The sequence below is a fragment of the Leopardus geoffroyi genome, chromosome C2 (assembly GCF_018350155.1).
Source record: "Leopardus geoffroyi isolate Oge1 chromosome C2, O.geoffroyi_Oge1_pat1.0, whole genome shotgun sequence".
NCBI classification, from domain to species: Eukaryota; Metazoa; Chordata; class Mammalia; order Carnivora; family Felidae; genus Leopardus; species Leopardus geoffroyi.
In genome coordinates this window covers 137,104,416-137,118,163 of record NC_059333.1, presented here as the reverse complement: position 1 = coordinate 137,118,163, position 13,748 = coordinate 137,104,416, and the positions used below count along the sequence as shown (strand labels likewise).

The window sequence follows — 13,748 nt, the reverse complement described above, 5'->3', positions numbered from 1 at the left end:
GAAAGCGCATATGCATGAACGTGTGCAAGGAGGTCCTTACCTTCTAGCAAATTCTCCAAGGGATCGCTTTTTTTTTTTTTTTCCTTCAAAGTTTATTTCTTTTGAGAGAGAGAGAGAGAGCCTAACTGGGAAAGGGGCAAAGAGAATTCCAAGCAGCCTTCACAGGACCAGTACAAAGTCCGATGCAGGGCTTGAACTCAGGAACCACGAGATCATGACAGGAGCCCAAGTCAGACACTTAACTGACTGAGTGACCCAGGTGCCCCCGCAAGGGATTGCTCTTGAAGAACTTCAAACCTAGATAAACTAAAACTGACAACCTTCGGTTCAGCTCAGAAAATTACACACGTACACAAATTAGATGTGTTGTTTCTCATCTTTTTAAACTAATTCTGCCAAGGTTGTGTTGGACTTCCCAATAACAAGAGGGAGCAGGAAGACTGACTTTTGTTTTCCTTGCTTTTCTCTGCGTCGCTTTTTAATAAACCCAGAGAAAATCTGCGGCTTTGTCTCTGTTAGTTTTTTTCCACAAAAAAGTAAAGACACTACCATAAAAAAGCCAAGGCATAAGTATACATAAATTACAGTAGGGAACTTTTCATGGCACTTAAGGGTGTTCTCTCACCCCCTCTTTCAGCATCTTCTCTGTACTTTGTTGATGCTCTCCCTCCAAACTATTGGTTCTACTTTGCTAAGGGGAGAATGCTAGTTACGGAGGGCCCGAGCAGACTCAGAACAATACGGAAAAGGCCATAGGCTGCCACCAATAACCCTTCCTTGTACAGCTCTTAGAATCTCTTCAACATTGGTCTGAAGGACGTCAGCTAAAAGACGTGACACATTATTAACCTGTCCATAGTACCTCAGTCTGATCTTGTTTCTACTTCTTAGGTTTCACAATTTTAAATTTTACTTCTAAGTAATATGAAAACCTCGGTCTTCTTTTCACTATTCTAATGAATACAAGCAGTTATTAAATGTGTTGAATACAACTTCAGAGCAATTTTTGATACGGATACATGGGGTGGAGTGGGAAGGAGACTTATCCTCCAATCCCAATGTTTGCATCCCTGTGGAAGGACAGACATCACCCCCTGGCCTCCCTGTGCCCCTCATTCATTCCTCCCCTGGGAGGGACTTACCTAATTGATGAGTTACAGCAAGGCCCTGGACTGCACGGTTTGGCGGTTCCATCCCCTGTGCCTCTTCAGAGTTGGCCTGCCTTCAGAGAGCACCATTGCTCTTGGCCATGCACTAAACTCAATGGTACAGGCTCTGCCCTTGGAGGGGAAGCTGGCAGTGTCTGCAGAGCCGCTGGCGAGTCAGTCACATTCTGGGGTTCAGTATTAGCCCATTTTCCATAGATATATAAGCCACATTCTTCAATATCCATTTTATTATTAATGAAGATACTTTGGTCATCATGTGCCTTATTCCTTTGACTTCTCAGTTGGTTCAGGATTGAGTAAGAAAAGGTACAGTACTTCTCATACCCCAACAGGATATAGGATTCTTTCCTGCAGTCGGCATTTTGAGTGAAATTAGAAGCTCATTAGGAGATGTCTAAGAACCAGCTATATTTTTACCTGCGTCTTCATTCATCTTTTTGCAGATGGAAAGCAGAAAAACTGGGGAGGGAGGGGGGACTTAACTTCTAAACCAATAACACTCCTCTCTCACTGCTTTTTTCTCCCCTTTGTTTAATGAGTGACAGCGGGCAAAATGCAGTGGACCACTCAAAAGACACAGACCCAGACAAGTGTCTCTCCTCATGGAATTATCTCAATGGTGGTTTGTGAATTTTTATGAAATTTCCAACGAATGCAGCAATTCTAAACATCTTCAACGAAATGCCTAAAAGGCAAGAATTACGGATCTATTCGATGGTCATCAACCATCGCCCCGTTGAATTTAATGGGCTAGAAGAAGAAAACGCAACACCACATTGAGAGCTTTTTAAAATATAATTTAAAACTATGTTGTACCAGTACAATATATTAATTTTACAAATGTAAAATTTTATCCGCTGTTAAAGCATTTGCAAAAACCACACATCCTACTTCAGCTTTATTGCACAATATCTATAAGAAAATATTAATTTTTAAATTAGAAAACATAAAAATGCTTTCAATATAGAAGAGACAATCTGATTTTAAAGACAATACTCTATAAGAATGTCTACCCAGAAAATAACAAACTTTCACAGGATACCAAGCTGGACAGATGCTTCGGCAGATTCAGTACAAAGCACTGTTTAAAACCAGTCCAAGATACTTAATCCAAAGTGTATCATCATTCTTCATTAGAAATCTAGATGCCACTCGAGGCAGTTTCTTAGACTTAAAAAAGTTGAGGCATTTTTCAGTGTGAGCATTCTGAATATCCCTTACCTATTAAAAACAATACTTCCCGCTTAACAGCCATTTGCAGGGTTTTTTTCCATCATGCAGATTATCTCTGGCAACTGTTTTTAACAATGATTAAATGATCACTTTAATTCACTTATGCTGATAAAAAACCCCATCAAGTTAAATACACTTTTAAAACTTAGTCCTTTACAAAAATCAGTTTATAAATTTGTATCATAAAAATTAGTGTCAAAGACCATCAAAATGGCCTTCATTTGTTTTGATATTAGTTGGTTCTCCCAGAGTTGGGATGGCAGACGTCCCACTTCTCTATGTAGTGTTAATCAGAAAATAAACCCAAGCGCTAAGCTGGAGTCCCGAGACAGGTTAATCCGTCTGTACGATGGATTTCAGTGGGATATCACCCTGGGTCTGTATTCCAATGTAGGTGATAAAATACTGACAGCAAATCTTGGTAATTGATTTCACCTCAGACAATGAACAGAATGTAGAGATGCAACAGGAAAAATGTTCATATCGTACATTATCAGTGGGGTTGTGTGTCTCATAGAAAACGAAAACAATCCTTATTAGTTAGAACAAGGATCCACCAAATTTGTTACATACGTAGATTATGCATCTTTTCTTATTAAAGCACATTGATTCGATCTCAAGTGTTCTCAAATGTATGCCTTTGTGCAACAGGAGATTGCCTTTTGGAACTTATGGCCTGCATAAGCAAAGTCAAATATAATATTACACATTTGTGTAGAGAAAATAATTATTAAAATAGTGGTTATGCGCTCACAAGTTTATTGTAGGTAGACAGAATTATCAAAAACCCAGATGCTTATAAAAAACTTTGCAGTATTTAGAATTTCTTCCTTAGGAATCAAAGCAGTTGCTTTTCTGGAACTGCATTTTTTCAGAACTGCTCAAAGCACCTCATCTAGATGAGTGTTTTTAAAAAATATATATAAAAAGTCTACAATGAGACTTCAAACATCACATATTTCACCTTTTACGGGCTTTTTATCATGTATCCCTTCCTTAAAGTCCTTCAGAATAAAATAAAAATAAACTCTCACATTCCATTAGAAAAAATGGAAACATTCATGGTCTGAAAAGTTTCTGCATTCCCCCAAATCTTGGTACTATGTGCAATTTCCTCATACACAGGTTTTGAGGAAACCCCTGATCATCTATCACTGAATATTCAGCTAATGGACATGCCATAGAAAATTTACATTTAATAGTAGTAAATAGATTAAAATCTATTCCATAAAATAAAAATGTTCTATGACTTCAATTTAAATACGTATCTGAAAAGCTAAGAGGAGGTTTTTTTGTTTTTCAAAAGTGCTAATTAATACAGTTACAAGTATCTTCAATACATTATGTCCAATTCTTTATAAAACTAAACCACCTTGCTTTAGGCACACTGTTTGATGAGTTTCTAAGAAGCAGAGGGGGGAAAAATCACTTGTCAATTAATCCAGCTTCCTTAATTTTACTGAAGAAGAATTTCTCCAGGATATTGGCACATTTGTAGTATTCGCTTTCAGGGGGGTTGTATTCTTTGCAATTGGTAAAGACTCGCTGTAAATCTGCCATGAATAATTTCTTAGACACGTAGTACCTATTCTTGAGGCGTTCGCTCATGGTTTTCAGATCTGCACAGGAAAAAAAAATATTAGCAATCTTTGACTCCTATTTTAAACAGTCGCTGACAAAAGGGAGACAGGGAGAGAAATTTATGTCATTGGTTTGGCTACATTTTTACCACCCCAATGCCCCTGCTTATAAGAAATTCATATGATCAAGGAAAACAGTTCCTAAATCTTAGGTTGTTTCTGTTGTGAGGGTTCCTTGTGTAAAATCACAGCATTTTAACATTGAAGGGACCATTATTAGTCATCTGGCCCAATCCCCTATTCAGCACAAGGAAGCTAAGTAGATTAGCAGTGATAAGTATGATAAACTAAGTACTGTTAGCTATTCATTCGGAATTACACAGAAGAGGCTCTATCTACACAGAGTAGAGCAGGTGGGACATCTGTACTGAATCACTGCATTACTTAAGTCGAACAATCAGACTGAGTTTGTTTCAATAAATTCACAGTTGTTTTGGTGCTGTAGAGACAGAACTAAAGTACAGAAACTGATCATAAATAAATCTGCAGATACACCAGTGTCCTTGCATATAAAGATTCAAATTAATTTAGTTTCATGCTCCATCCATGAAATAAGAATCACAAGCAATAAAAAAAAAAAAAAAAAATCACAAAAATTTTTTTCTAAAGCCAGTAAGCCTTGAGAGACTACTGTAAAATAGTATTTTCCCAATATATCTACTTCCTTTAAATTATATTATTTTACAAATGAAAACAGTACTTATCTAAACTTATAAGAATACCATGGGGCTTGTTTACTCCCCACTCTTAGGACTGATTTAAAGAATTCCATGCAGGGGCGCCTTGGTGGCTTAGTCGGTAAAGCATCCGGCCTCAGCTCAGGTAATGAACTCACGGTTCGTGAGTTCAAGCCCCACGTCAGGTTGTCTGCTGACAGCTCAGAGCCTGGAGCCCACTTCAAATTCTTTGTCTCCCTCTTTCTCTGCCCCTTCCCCACTTGCCCATATATTCTCTCTCTCTCTCTCTCTCTCTCTCTCTCAAAAATAAATAAATATTAAAAAAAAAATTCCATGCAGATTAGAAGATGTTAACATTTGTCTACTGATAGGTTCCTAGTTGACTCTAAGTCTGGTTCTATCATTAAAACTTATATTACCTGTGGGGCACCTGGGTGGCTCAGTTGGTTAAGCCTCTGACTTTGGCTCAGGTCATAATCTCATGGTTTGTGAGTTCGAGCCCCATGTAGGGCTCTCTGCTGTGAGTGCAGAGCCCGCTTCAGATCATCTGTCTCCCCGCCCCCCCTCTGCCCCTTCCCTGCTTGTTCTTTCTCAAAAATAAACATTAAAAAAAATTATATTAACTGTGCATGGAAAAATAAGTCAAAATTGTTAAAGAAATACCTCTGACTACCCATAACCCAAATTCCCACTATATGATCAAATTTTCCAGAGGCAAGGAAACTTACAACCAACTACAGTGGGATTATCAGTTAGTCAGATATATAAAATTATGTACAACAACCAAAAATGGAAATTCATTTAGATCAAAATCTTAAATCTACCAAAACACCAAAGAAAAAAATGGGAAATATGTACTCTCGCCTATTTCCTCTGAACAAAGCTTATCTTTGGTAGTGCTATGTCATCAATCTGTGAGTTCAACGTTCAAGTTTCTTCTCTCACTAAAACAGTTTGGAAGAAGAGAAAAACTGGCAAGTGTTAAGATACCTAAAGGTTCAGCAAATACCCCACTAGCTGTCTCACCCGAGTGTGACTGAACAGATGAAGATGTCCTCTCATTAAATGAAGAAAGACTAATGAAATTAATTGTGTCTCTCCAAGTAAGTTAGATGTTTACCTTCCTTCCACCACATGCCTACCACTTAAGATATGCTACCTGATATAATTTTATGTTTTATTTTTTATTTTTATTTTTTTTTTAATTTTTTTTTTCAACGTTTATTTATTTTTGGGACAGAGAGAGACAGAGCATGAACGGGGGAGGGGCAGAGAGAGAGGGAGACACAGAATCGGAAACAGGCTCCAGGCTCTGAGCCATCAGCCCAGAGCCTGACGCGGGGCTCGAACTCACGGACCGCGAGATCGTGACCTGGCTGAAGTCGGACGCTTAACCGACTGCGCCACCCAGGCGCCCCTAATTTTATGTTTTAGAAGGAAAAGACATGTAACCAAAAAGGGAAAAAAAGAATGAAACATGGCACAAAGAAGTTTATCCAAAAGCTTTCAAACTATTATTTGGAAGAGAGTGGATAAGAAGAGATGGGGAGAGCCTAAAATACAGTAGGAACAAAACAAGAGTCATAGAAGTATTTGAACCTTTCAGAATAATTACAGCCAATTCCGTACATTTCCTTTCCATCTTTCTATTCTATTCAGTTATAAATAACATCTTTCTTCCTCCAGCCTTCTAAGAGGCTTGGCTGGCCAAACGGCATGTGTTAAAAAAGAAGGTGATTACACATCAGTGATACCACATAGGAAGAAATCATAAGATTATTCTGTTTTCATCCCCCACCCCCACCAACTTGGGAGTTCTGGGTAAATAGGAAAACTCTAACTAGTAATCCACACATGGCAAGAAGACATGCTTGAACCAGACTACTCAGACAATGTTCTGAATGAGATGCCCCAAATGACACAGGTTAGGTCTCATTCATATGGGAGAAAAGAGTTTTTGAAGGCAAAGGGGAAAGAGAAGAAATGCTTTTAGAAAAAGCCAAGAAGGCAAAAATGGGAGAAAGTAAAATTATTGATCTGTCAGTCTTGTCCTCAGAAAAAAGACCATCTTTTTGGGCATGACCATCTTAGGGGCAAGACTACACATTTTACTCAGCACCTAAAGACATCTCAAAAAAAATATCATTACTCCCCTAAAGAGCACCATTTACTGTTTTAATTCTCTTTGTCTAGACCACACCTCAGTTCACCACTGGTCTTGCTCAACGGGGCCAATATTGCCCTCGGAAGCATTCAGCTATGCACACAGGTGGTATCCAACTGGAAAGGCTCATCCCTTTGCTTGGCTGGACCAGGAAAAACACTTCCAGAAAGCAGGCTGAGAGTAGGCTATGACAAACAGGACCTTCTAGAACTACTATTGCAGGTCTTCAGAGCATACATGAGCAGGGCTAAAAGATAAGTATTCTCCCCAAACTCACACGACCTCCCACGAGGGTTTCATAAAAGGAGTGGAGATGGTCCAGGGTCAGTTGGAGTTAACTCCAGAGGTCAGTTAACTTAAGTTTGGAAATGGGCACAAATGGTCTTTACATATACTTTTTAAATGTTTATTTATTTTTGAGAGAGAGAGTACAAGTAGGGGAAGGGCAGAGAGAGGTGGGGGACAGAGAATCCGAAGCGGGCCCCGTGCTGACAGCAGTGAGCATCTGATGCAGGGCTTGAACTCCCAAACCAGATCACGATCTGAGCTGAAGTCAGATGTTCAACCAACTGAGCCACCCAGGTACCCTGGTCTTAACATATTTTTTACATGATGGAAAATACCGAGGGACACATCACTGGCTCAGTCAGTAGAGCATGCAATTCTTGATCTCAGGGTTGTGAGTTTGAGCCACATGTTGGGTGTAGACATTACTTAAAAATAAAACCTCTTAAAATTTTTTTTTAAAAAAGAAAAGAGGGGCGCCTGGGTGGCGCAGTCGGTTAAGCGTCCGACTTCAGCCAGGTCACGATCTCGCGGTTCGTGAGTTCGAGCCCCGCGTCGGGCTCTGGGCTGATGGCTCAGAGCCTGGAGCCTGTTTCCGCTTCTGTGTCTCCCTCTCTCTCTGCCCCTCCCCCGTTCATGCTCTGTCTCTCTCTGTCCCAAAAATAAATAAACGTTGAAAAAAAAAAAAAAAAAAAAAAAAAAAAAAAAAAGAAAAGAATATACAGACTCCGCAAACACCGTTCCATACAGAATTCTAGACTCAGTCAATCCTCACACTTTGGTTTTCATAACTGAAATACACAGAAGCAAGGCAGAAAGCAAAGGGAAAGAAAAGCATATAGATGTATGTCCACTTTAAGGAGTACAGACTACCCAAATCATTACTATGACTATATAAAACACATTCATGTGAAAATTAAGGCTATAGAAAACACCCACAAATAATTCTGTTGCCAGGGAGCTAATGGGTCCCTTTCATTCTTCCTTTCATATTTTAATACTTGCTTGGTACCAGGAATAGATTACAGGTGGAAAAGGGACAGAAGACACAGGCTGTCTCCCAAACAATGGCCACACAAGTGACTGAAAAGAAAACACTTCAGCTAGTTTTCTGTCATCTACACAATGCCAAATTAGTTTAACTGGATTCTCAATTGGTTCAACTAATCATTTAGCATGTTGCAGGCACAGCAGCAAATCCCACACTTGTACATTTCTAAAGGCATTTCTTGTTTGTTTGGTATTGGATGTGTAATAAAGCTTTAAAAAGGAGTGTAAACAGGGACACTACCAGTATCCATCAAGAACATGGAAAATCAAGAATTTCTCCCTCTGCTAGGATAGCAGACAAGCAGCTTAATCCAACTTCTTTTTATTGCTTTCAAAAATTCTCAAAAGGCTCACAATATATCAAGAGGACAACCTGAAGTTTCTCCATTTGCAACCAAATGGGGGAGTATAAACAAGGCTGTGTCCACACAGCCAGCTTTCACATCTAGTGCTGAGTGCAGTTCCCCGCGTGGGCTTTCTGCATCGAGTGCTGTCGGGTGCAGCTCTGAAAGGTGCAAGCATGTCTCCTGAACACAGCCACCCACGTCTCCTTTATCACGCTGCTCTACGTCACTGGCCCTCCGCGGGGACGGGGAATCCCACTGCCCGTCATCACACAAACCCTACCCTACCACAGAAGATTACAAATCAACCTCAGCAACCGTTTGTCCCCCACACCGCCATCCAGAGAGTGTTACATCTATACTTAGAAAATGTTAATGGCATTACCCATGGGGAACCTTATAACTTCATAATATCCCGGAGCTTCTGTTCTCTTCACAGGTTCCATGAAGGGCCAAGCGCTTTGATGGCTCTTGAGTAAAGAAAAAAGTAAGGTATCTAATATGGAAATTCCATGTGGGAAATCATTTCAAAATATCTGCATGAGGTGAATGAAAAGAAAACACCCACCTTCACCTGCTGGAGGATGCTCTTGAGCGTGCTGTAAAGCTGGTCAGGGTCTTTGGGCTCTTTACTTGAAAGGAAAAGAGCAAACAACAAGGAACAATGATTAGTTTTTTGCCCTCCTGCCAGGGGATTCCTATTCAGCTCGTTTTCACAAAACCCTAAGATTGGAACCATCCCAGCACTTTTTATGAAAACTGAAACGCAGCAAGTGCCGCCTGAGTGATTACAGTCAGTTTGCCCGTTTCCGCTAAGTTGCGGGGAGGAAAGAAAAATCACTTCCATTAACATCCTCTCGCCCATCTGACTTACCTTTTCTCTCTTCCACTCGGCTTCCAGCCTGTCTCTCCTACATGTCAACGAAATTAAACACTGAATGAGAACTGCTTTCGGTCAAGAGAATAACAACATTAATACTTATCAAAATGCAATAAATTATACGCATGCCTAAATAAAAGTCTATTTCTGGGAAGAGACAGAAATCAACTGCAATTAGTTTTCTTCCGTATATGGCTACAAACCTGAAACATTTCCAACATTTCCAAGATAACCAACACTACTTTAGGTTAGTGTTTTTTAAAGGAGGAACTCCAACTTTTCAGAGGAGAGTATAAAAAATAAATATGTCAGTACCGGGGACATGTGTATATTTTAAACTCTAAGTCACATTTTTTTTGCTAATCACATGTGAAAGAGTTAAGCTGTTATTTTAGGTTAGAACAAACCTTATCCCTCCTGGTCTGTATTTTATTTGGCAAAGAACCTGCTTGCAATGCAAGATGGTTTAGCGCAGCAGAAAGAAAACACAGCCTCAAATCCAATAGACCTGGATTTGATTTCTTGATCACTCCTTAAAAGCTAACTTATCCTAGATAGATTACTTAACTTTTTGCCTCTACAGTTTATCAATCTATAAAACAGAACTCTACAAATTAGGTGACGTTATCGCTTTTGAGATTAGTTGATGCATGTAAAAAAAAAAAAAAAAAAAAAACAGAAAAATGCCTGGCAATATGGTAGCTATTGTGCCATTAACAGGGATGATATAGGGAAGTGAAATCTCTAGGGCTAGAAGTAAAAGTAAGATGTGCTATAGGGTAGCCATTGTAATGAAGGAATATATCTTGCCCAAATAATGTCTTATTTTTTTTCTGGAGAACTGTAGTTTGTTGCATTTTGTTTTCTGTATTAAATCTTCAATATACTAGAAGATGCTGGATTTGAACTGAATCAAAGCATAGCTATTCAATACTTTCAATCTACAAAAACAAGCTATTTTGTGTGTTTTATCCCAGGATGATTCACCTCTCACATACTCACAGATAAGAACCCTTGGGAAAACTACTCTAAAATAGGGAACTTGAAACAAACTATATGTTTCCAATCATCTTTTTTAGAAATGCTGAGAGACTGATTTGGCCGAGCACACATGTGGGCAGGTTGCAATCATGACGGCAACGAGCAACAGGTACGAACAGCAAAATGTCGGGAGATCCGAATCAGGCGGCTTCTAATTCTGACAGTTACTAGCCATGTACTATGTGAGCTGAAAGGACTTCATCATTCTGAGACTCAAATTCCCCATTTGTAGAAGTAGAATTCCCCTGTGCTCTAACAGCAACCTCTCGATAAATGGCAGATATTATCAGCTACAAGGGGTCATCTGAATTCTCCTTGATTTGTCCACACTGAGAAGTAGAGAAAAGACATAAAGGGAAAGTATGCGCTCCCTTCCCAAGACTACAAACACCATGAATGGAGACAGGCTGGGCAAAAAGCTTTCCAAATCACGGCACTCTGGCAATTGTTTCAAACCTATCTCATGGCATGACCAAAAGGTTTTGCTTTTAAAGGAAGATCTGTACATACTAATTCCAGGAATGCTTTCTATTGGAATCTGTCGAACTCCATCTTTAAAGCACGAAAGTCCAGGGTATACTTTTCGAATCTGGGCTTGTTTTCTTTCTATCAGCTTTTTAATGATCTGTAAAGCACAGGAAGAAAATGTGTTTAGTGACAGAAGTTTGTGGCTACAGATTAAGCTACTCAACCTAGGAAGTTGTGCCCCTAAATATAGCCTTCAGGACACAAAAAAGGAGAAAGGGTGAATGCCATTTTACGGGTAAGACATAAAAACATTCTATTACACACCATGCCCCTTCGGTGGCATTCACACAACTGTCTGTGAAACCTTGTCCCCTGCCATTCAAAACAGCCAAGACTGAGAGAGCACACTGCCCTCAGGGGCGGCGGTCCTCTCTAGCACAGGAGCCAGTGATTTTGTCTTGCTTCTCTGAGGGGCCTCTGCCCAAGCTGCAGCCAAGCAGCCCTGTGCATCAGCTAACCCAGCTGAGCCCCGTGTCAGGACCCCTTCAGGTCCCCAGAGCAGGAACTATTCCCTTCGGACTGGAGGGCACATGAACAGGCCTCAGAAAGTTGCCAATGACAGGATGACCTTACTAGCACTCAAAATTGTCAAGGCTTGGGGTGCCTGGGTTGCTCAGTTGGTTAGGTGTCCGACTCTTCATTTTGGCTCAGGTCGTGACCTCACGGTTCATGAGTTCAAGCCTCACGTCAGGCTCATACTGACAGTGCGGAGCCTGCTTGGGATTCTCTTTCTCCCTCTCTCTCTGCCCTTCCCCGGCTCATGCTCACTCTCTCTCAAAACAAATAGCCCTAACCCATGCTGTTTGCATCAAAAAAGCAATTCCAAATTGTTGAGGCAACACAACTCCTGTTGTGAGCATTCAGGACCTATAAGGGAATTTTGTAAAATAATTCCTAATGTACTGAGGTTAACTATTTCCAAAACAGTACAGTTTTCCATTTAAAAAAAAAAAAAAAAAAAACCGGAAAAAGATAAATTAAAAATAGCCATCCAGAAACTGTCATAACTGAATTTTGGAAAAGAAAAAACAAAACAGTAGCAGTCATTAATTGAATTTACAAAGGAAAACAAAAAATTCCAGTTCCTAACAGCTGGATCTCAAACACATCGTTGGTAAATGTTCTAGCATGAATACATTTTAATCCTAACAAGTAAAAAAAGAACTCCATAACGTGAATAGGACTAATCAAACTATATTCCTAATAAATCTAGTTCAATGCTGTCCAAAAGAAATACAATGTGGGGCACCTGGCAGGTTCAGTCAGTTAAGCATCAGACTCTTGATTTAGGCTCGGGTCATGATCTCACCATCATGGGATCAAGCCCCACGTTGGGGCTGGAACCTGCTGGAACGTGACCATGGAACCTGCTTGGGATTTTCTCTCCCTCTCACTCTGCCACTCCCCAACTTGTGCTTTCTCTCTCTCTAAATAAATATTTAAAAAAAAATAAATATAATGCAAACCACTAATGTAATTTTTTTTTTTAATGTTTATTTATTTTTGAGAGAGACAGAGCATGGATGGGAGAGGAGCAGACAGAGAGGGAGACACAGAATCCGAAGCAGGCTCCAGGCTCTGAGCTGACAGCACAGAGCCTGATGCGGGGCTCAAACTTCACGAGCTGTGAGATCATGACCTGAGCCAAAGTCGGATGCCCAACCGACTGAGCCACCCAGGTGCCCCATCACTCATGTAATTTTAAATGTTCCAGTAGCCACACTCTTTAAAGCAAAATGTAACAGGTAAAATTGGATTTTAACAGTATGTTTTTATTTATCCCAATATATCCAAAATATTATCACAGCTGTATATAATCATTAAAAAAAAATAAAGATATGTATGAGATACTTTACATTCTTTTATTCATAACAAGTCCTCAAAACTGTAGTGCATCTCAATTTCAGCAGTCTATATATCAAGTGCTCAATAGCCAATATGTAGCTAGTGGCTCCCATTCTGGACAGACAGATCTAGATGGATGCTCTCCCTTGTTTATTTATGAATCTAAGTCTTTTTTTTTTTTTTTTTTTTTTTTAAGTAATCTCTACACCCAGCATGGGGCTCAAATTTACAACTCCAAGATCAAGAGTCACATGGCCTACCAACTGAGCCAGCCAGGCACCCCAAGTCTAAGTTTTTGGTTTTTTTTTTTTTAAGTTTTTGTATTTATTTAGGTAATCTACACCCAATGTGGGGCTTGAACTCACAACCCCGAGATCAAGAGTCATATACTCTTCCAACTGAGCCAGCCAACAAGCACCCCTCCCCCAGTCTAAGCCTTTTTTTAGAATTTCTTTTTAATGTTTATTTTTGTGAGAGAGAGAGAGAGAGAGCGAGCGGGAATGAGCAGGGGAGAGGCAGACAGGGAGGGAGACAGAGGATCTGAAGCAGGTTCTGCGCTGACAGCAGCAAGACCAATGTGGGGCTCCAACTCATGAACCGTGAGATCATGACCTGAGCTGAAGTTGGACACTCAACCAACTTAGGCACCTAGGTGCCTCCCTCCTCCAGTTTAAGTCTTTTTAAAAGAGAATCCTAATGGCAATCTCTTAAATAAACACCTTCAAAAAAATATAACTTCAAAGTTAAATTTTAAAAGCTTTTCTCTTTATCAGGAATGCCCTCAGATGTGATATCCCACCCCAGTGGGTTCCACACCCCTTGTGTAGCACCTTGAAGGTTTGGGGTCCTAGTGAGTGACTGGTAATGGCAGTAGAGGGTTTCTTAACCCCTC

The 13,748-nt window shown here is 40.0% G+C and overlaps 1 protein-coding gene across 5 annotated transcripts in view; it reads right to left on the bottom strand.

Moving 5' to 3' along the window:
- Positions 1 to 1,945: 1,945 nt before the first annotated feature.
- The window catches only part of KAT2B (lysine acetyltransferase 2B), a 103,437-nt gene continuing 91,634 nt past the window's right edge, over positions 1,946 to 13,748 (bottom strand). For 4 of the 5 annotated variants that reach the window (XM_045503762.1, XM_045503760.1, XM_045503761.1 and 1 more), the window contains 5 exons: positions 10,994 to 11,108; positions 9,437 to 9,473; positions 9,131 to 9,194; positions 8,948 to 9,032; positions 1,946 to 4,021 (listed from right to left, as the gene is read on the bottom strand). In XM_045503762.1, coding sequence (XP_045359718.1) covers positions 3,828 to 4,021; positions 8,948 to 9,032; positions 9,131 to 9,194; positions 9,437 to 9,473; positions 10,994 to 11,108 — 495 coding nt within the window. In that variant the 3' untranslated portion in view covers positions 1,946 to 3,827. The remainder of the gene's footprint in view (positions 4,022 to 8,947; positions 9,033 to 9,130; positions 9,195 to 9,436; positions 9,474 to 10,993; positions 11,109 to 13,748) is intronic. The other variant, XM_045503764.1, reaches the window with a different exon arrangement.